Source organism: Drosophila yakuba, chromosome X (genome assembly GCF_016746365.2).
Source record: "Drosophila yakuba strain Tai18E2 chromosome X, Prin_Dyak_Tai18E2_2.1, whole genome shotgun sequence".
Classification (NCBI taxonomy): Eukaryota; Metazoa; Arthropoda; class Insecta; order Diptera; family Drosophilidae; genus Drosophila; species Drosophila yakuba.
Window position 1 is genome coordinate 16335090 of NC_052526.2, and position 6170 is coordinate 16341259.

Sequence of the window (6170 nt, forward strand, 5' to 3'; positions counted from 1 at the left end):
ACCGCGGTATTTCCAAAACTGGGCATACTATTCTATTTGAAGTTAGATTTTCGTTAAAATTCAAATGTCTTAATGCATTTCTCCCAATAACTTCCATATTGTTCTTATTCGAGTTAGGCGAAATATCTAAGAAGGGAAGAATATTTAAAATGAATAAGCTGTTTAAGATAAGATTGTACACAATATGCGTATGTATTGTTTCTGAACCAAGTTCTTATGTTTACATATTCACATTGATTATTTTATTGTACGCTAAAAACGTTTAGTATTTTCCTGTTACCGGGTGGTATTTCCAAACCGCCTTGCCACGTTCACACTTAATTTGACTACAAGAATAGAATCGCCTGGTCACACTGTACGGTCCAGAATTGTTGCCTTTTTATTTTATTCCCGCATTTCTTCGCTTCAAAGCGATCGTTTTTCGGCTTTCTTCGAGGTCACAGGTCACGCCAGCGGACGCTGGTAGCCGGAACGCCCCCCGCCCCGCCCCCTTGGCCGTGGTGACCGCCGCTGTTGTTGTTTTTGTCGCCCTTTAAAACCAGCTGCTGCATCTGTGTGTGCGTGCCTGTGTGTGAGTATTTCCAACCAAACGTGCGTCGGTGTGCGTGCGTGTACAAGTGCTCAAACAACAACAAAAGCGTAAAACGCATTTTCATTTGATTGCGATTTTGATTTGATATATTAATTACAGAAAGAAAGGGAGAGAAAGCAAACAAAGGACACAGCCAGAGAGAGCGAGATCGAGATCGAGACAGAGCGAGTGCGAGAGCGAGATGGATGTGGAGGAGAACTACGAGAACGCCGCCGAGATGCAGAACATGAACATGAATCTGAATCTAAATCCGAATCCGAATCCAAATTCGGATAGCCAGCAGCAGCAGCAACAACAGATGCAGTGTGAACCGTTATTCGGACTCACAACCAATACAACAACAACCACAAATCCCATGATGGCCATACCCCTGCCCGCGCCCCCCGGAATGCTGCCCCACTCCGCTCCAAACATCAGTCCGAATTCGAATCTAAATCCGAATTCGAATCTGAATCCCAGTCCATCCGCACCATCCACCAACGCATCCGCATCCACGATCAAATGTCTGCCGACGAATGACTTCGATATCGACTCCCTGCTGCTGCAACAGTTCAGCTGCATGGGCACCACGGATCACGAGGACCTCATCAGCCAGTTCCAGAGCCTCATGAACAATCAGATGAACCGGGAATCGGCAAGGTTTTACCTCGAGATGAGTAACTGGTAAGGATTAACATGAAAATAGATAGCAACTTGGTGTATAAAATCACAATCATAAGGTTAGGAACAGAGAAAATGCCATAAAGTCTTGATTTTATACCGATTCAGGTAACATTAACATTATAATCTAGCAGATATCTATATTTTACATTAATAATAATGATAAATTAAAGTTACGATCATCATAAGCAACGTTTTCTAGTTTAGTAGGTATAGTTTTTGAATAATGAATATGGCAAACTAAGGTTTTTGAGTTTGTCATGCTGATATATATAATATTTTATTATAAACTATAAACAGGAAAATTTTAAGCGCTATCTTAAAGCCTTATCTCAAGAGCGACCCCAACTTTCCAAGTACTTTTTAAAGTGTTTTAATATTAATGATATGGCTTTGTAAATTAAAGTTAGATCAAATTTGTACATACTCATGGACTATTGAATGCAACCTTATTAATCGTCATATTTCACAATTTTAGGAGCCTGCAGATGGCGGTCGGCTGCTATCTGGACTTCTGCAGTTTACAGTCGCTGCCCTCGATGAAGATCGTCCAGGGAAAGCACCTGAATACTCAGCAGCAGGCGTTTCAGCTGCAGAACGATGGCACCGAGCGCTGGCCGAACAATTGCTATCTGACCTCGCCCATCCAGACGCAGCGCATCAATGTGCCCGCCCTGCGTCCGGGCGAAACTTGTGATATCCTGGCGGATCTGATGCCCACGCAGCCGCCGATCATGTGGCGGTTGTGCACTCCAAATGGCTGGTACTTTGGCGGTGAGCAAGAGACAGCCCTCGATCTTAGAACTAGAAACTAGAAACATCTATTGAGCATACAAACCACACGTGTGACAAGTAATTCAGTTTATAGAGGTATTCTCAATCCTCGATTAAACAAGAAATTCAACCGGCTGATCATGGCAATCAAGTGCATAAGTTGATTTGATTTCTTTAAATATACCTTTTAAATTATATTAAGTCTGTAAATAATTCTAAAGTACTAACTTCATGCTCTTAAACTGTATTTATAATAATTATGTTTAAACCACCCACATCTAATGACCCGCTTTAACGCTTTCTGTCCACACAGATGCCATATGGATGATACCGCCGGGCACGCAGGCCAGCCAGGACGAACTGCAGCAGCGGATGGTGCAGCTGATCACGTCGGAGGCCAAGCCGGATGTCTATCCGCAAATCAACATCGTGATAACCGCGCACACCCAATGAGCGCGGCGTCCAGCATCTAGCATTCGGCATCCTCCTCCGTTTTCGAGCTGGGTCCTTGCCTTGGTCCCAAAACTCATCGATAGCATTTCATGAACCTGCGCGAATGATGTAACGTTTACGATATGACTAGACTTTTCGTTTCCCCTTCTTTTTTCAAATAGGCATAATGTTGTTCTCAGTAGTAGTTGATTTGTATACAGGAAAAGAACTTTTATACACATGAGTATGTAGTAGCCAACGCCATTCACGTGTACAATACAATATATAATTCATATATATATATATATATACATACATATACTACACAGCCCCATGTTTAACTAGAGTTTGAGTTCGATTGCAGGACCCTTCGTTGCTCCTCCCACTTTTCCCCCTCCCTAATTTTGGTGTCAGCAGGATCAGCTTTATATATATATATATCAATATATCGAGAAGGGAGCGAAGGGTGCGCGGCAATAGTTCTCTAGAGAGAGCGAAATAAATTGAAAGTGAAAGTGAAAGTGAGAATCAGAATTAGAATCAGAATCAGAATCGTGTGGCCACATTATGTTCTGTTAGTTTTTAGGCGGTAAAGTTGTGTGTGCGTGCGATTGTTTGAAGCATAATTAAATAATTAATTTTTTTTCAATAATTTAAAGTCCTATTTTTTGAATAATCGAGAAGCATGAAAGCTGAGAAATATGTAACAAAATTAGATCTAAGTGTTTTATTGAGCAAAAACAAGAATGAAGCGAGAGGATTAAGAACGTTTCTTGTCTTTTATTTCCGGGCGGTTAAATATTTGCTTTAAATTATATATAAATTTTGAAATTAAAATTTAAAGTAATCGGAGCGTTATTGGTAAACAAAATCTATTTTCAGCAACATCTTTTGTCAAATGACCACAATGTTCTTTCTTTATTTTTCCCTAATTTTTAAGTTGTAATTCAGTTTTTTCAGCTAATTAAATTTACGAAATTAACGGAATTGATGGGCAGCATTTTTCTGCGTTGGATATCATTGGCAGCACTACGTTGTATATTTTCATCGATCTGGCAGCACTAATCAAGATTTACCATTCCCACAAAAGCAATAATTTCAAAAAATTCCCGCCCAATCAGAAATCAAAAAACGTGATCAAGCTGAAATATTTGAACTGCAAAGACATCAAGCAAATGAACCGAATTTGAATTCCAATCACAAAATTTGCGATTGTCGTAGAAAAAAAAGAAAATTACATTAGACTGCTGTTTATTTGATGTCGTATTCTGATCACATTATGTAATCCGATTACCGGAAATATTACTTACTTATGCTTGCGACTATTTCTACGCCCCTGCTTTTTTCTTCCTTTCGCTGCCGGCTTTGCATGAAAATTGTAATTGAGTCAAAAATGCAAAAATACAAAGTACACAATTACACACACACACTCGCACACTCGCACACACACATTGGCATACAGATGGGATCAAGGGTCGTTCGTGCGTTGGCACGGAAATGAAATGCATTGAAACGGAAAAGAAAATTATAATCCGTCGAGGAATAACAGCAGCAACAACGGCAAGGATCCGGTTGCTGAGAGGGAACCTTGAGCACAGTTTCCAAATACCCTTTCCAAATATATACTCTTTTTAATTGTTGCTTTTTATGTTATATATTACATCTATCAATACTTTTATTTCTTAAGATATTACAATATGCGAAACTTTCAGTTTACGTTACAAAATGTACCATGCTACAAATTTTAACTCGTGGATATCAAATCTTTAGAGGTATTCTACGTTCTATTTGAGTTTTCTTTATCGCTTATCAGCTTTATCAGCTTAGCTTAGATGTAGCATACCCTTTCTTTTGCAGGGTATCACGTCGGCAGCAACAACACCAACTGCCTTTTGACTTGAATTACAAATGGCGCCCATGCAACGAGCAGCGTGAGGGGGAGGGGATTCTAGGAATATGCGAATATCTATGTAAGTATGTATGTACATACATACATATGTGTGTTCGCACATAGGGTGCGGTGTTGTGGGGGGGGGGGGGGGGGGGGGGGGGGGGGGGGTGTGGTGAGCGGTACGAAGGGCAGGATGAGCGGACTGGGATGCCGTCATGTCATGGACAATCAAATCAAAAAGGCGTCAAAGCACAAGTCCTCTCCAGCACCCCCCTCCCCCCATCTCACCCACCCAACATCCTGCCTTTCGATTTGCCATCTCGCTCTGGCGCAAATTGCGCGTTTTCTCGTTTCATGTAACATTGTAAAATTGCATTTGCTCCTTCATGAGGTCCCTATATCCTATATATTCCCCCCCTACCCCCAACCACCATGCTACTATCTACTTGTTGTTCGCAAATTCAGATTATGATTTGATTGGCAAACAAGGGTTGGGGACTTTGGGTCCTGGACGCGAGACCCCGGCCTATTTGATATTCATAGATTGGGAATTACAAGCAGCCATTGGCAATTGTCAACAATCTTTTACACACTCAGCCAGAGGCGTAGAAAGCAGGGGGCTAAAGAGGATTTCGGTGTAAGTTTGTTCCTGTTTCAAAAGGTACAAAGTACAAACTTATAGGCTCAAATGCTGCATCCACCAATTTATATCTTAGAAGTCGGTTTTGCAATGAGAATTCCGGATTATCACTAAAATAGTTAACACTAAATAGTTCCAAAGTTCCCTCAGTCTTTGGTAACTAGAATATGCTATTATCGTATTAAGTCGAGGAACTTGGGACTTAATATTTAGTACGATAAATATGGCATAAACTTGCATATATTACAGGTAGTTTCTAAATCCCTTTTGGGTCATCTAAACCCCTTTTTGGGTATCTAAACCCCCTGGCACGCCACTGCCCCACTCCCATTGGCACTCACACAAGGGCACGTGCTGATGTCAAGTTGTTACAACGCCGGCAATTTGTTTGTTCATTTTCGTTTCGTTTCATTTGTTTTTGCCCTCGCCGGATTTTCAACGCAGCAGGAAAAGTGCGGAGTGGGGCGGGGATGGGGGGGCGTGTCAATTGGAAAAGCAAATAAAGATGAAAACAGCCCGGTATTCAGACCGCTGGGGTTTGAGGGGAAGTGGGAAGTGGGCCAACTAGTCCTAGGCCATTCGGCATTTGGTGTGAAAAACAGAAATATGAAATATTCGCTGCCAGCAAGCCAAGTTAATACATGCCGTTTGTGGCCTAAGCCAGAGTTTCATTTTCGGGATAAAACTCATTTTAATATGCAAACAAAATTGTGTGAATTTAATTTTCTATCTATATGAAGTAATAAAGTTACAAGCAAAAGGGAAACTAATTTATAAATCATGAATCAATTTGTAAAATAACTTACAATCGCTTCTATGTACGAATTTACAATATTAGCCAGTGAATTTAGCCTACGCTTTTCCGCGAGTTCCTTTTGAAATCAGGTTATTTTCCCGAGGCCTTTGATTTATTTGCCAAAGTCGCATTCCAAGCGAGGTAAACCCCGCCGATGTCCGATGTCTCCGCCTCCCACAAGTTGGAGCCCATTAAATGCATAAAACAATTGCCAGACAGTTTGACGCTGTTGGGAAACCTCGAAATGCAATTTGTGCTTCGAAATGCACTGAGAGAAACTCAGGTTCTAACCAAGTATGTACAAGAACTCATAACATAAAACTAAACTGCAAGCTAACTAGCTGAAAAGTGCAACTTAGTGCACGTATGTATGTGTTTATTAGTA

General features: G+C 40.9%; 1 protein-coding gene across 3 annotated transcripts in view; it reads left to right on the forward strand.

The window, feature by feature from the left end:
- Window positions 1–3225, forward strand: part of LOC6525668 (protein ILRUN) — a 59998-nt gene extending 56773 nt beyond the window's left edge. For 2 of the 3 annotated variants that reach the window (XM_015190917.2, XM_015190918.2), the window contains 3 exons: window positions 692–1255; window positions 1731–2026; window positions 2340–3225. In XM_015190917.2, coding sequence (XP_015046403.1) covers window positions 692–1255; window positions 1731–2026; window positions 2340–2479 — 1000 coding nt within the window. In that variant the 3' untranslated portion in view covers window positions 2480–3225. Of the gene's footprint in view, window positions 1–324; window positions 572–691; window positions 1256–1730; window positions 2027–2339 lie in introns of those variants that run through there. The other variant, XM_002101454.3, reaches the window with a different exon arrangement.
- The last annotated feature ends 2945 nt before the right edge of the window (window positions 3226–6170 follow it).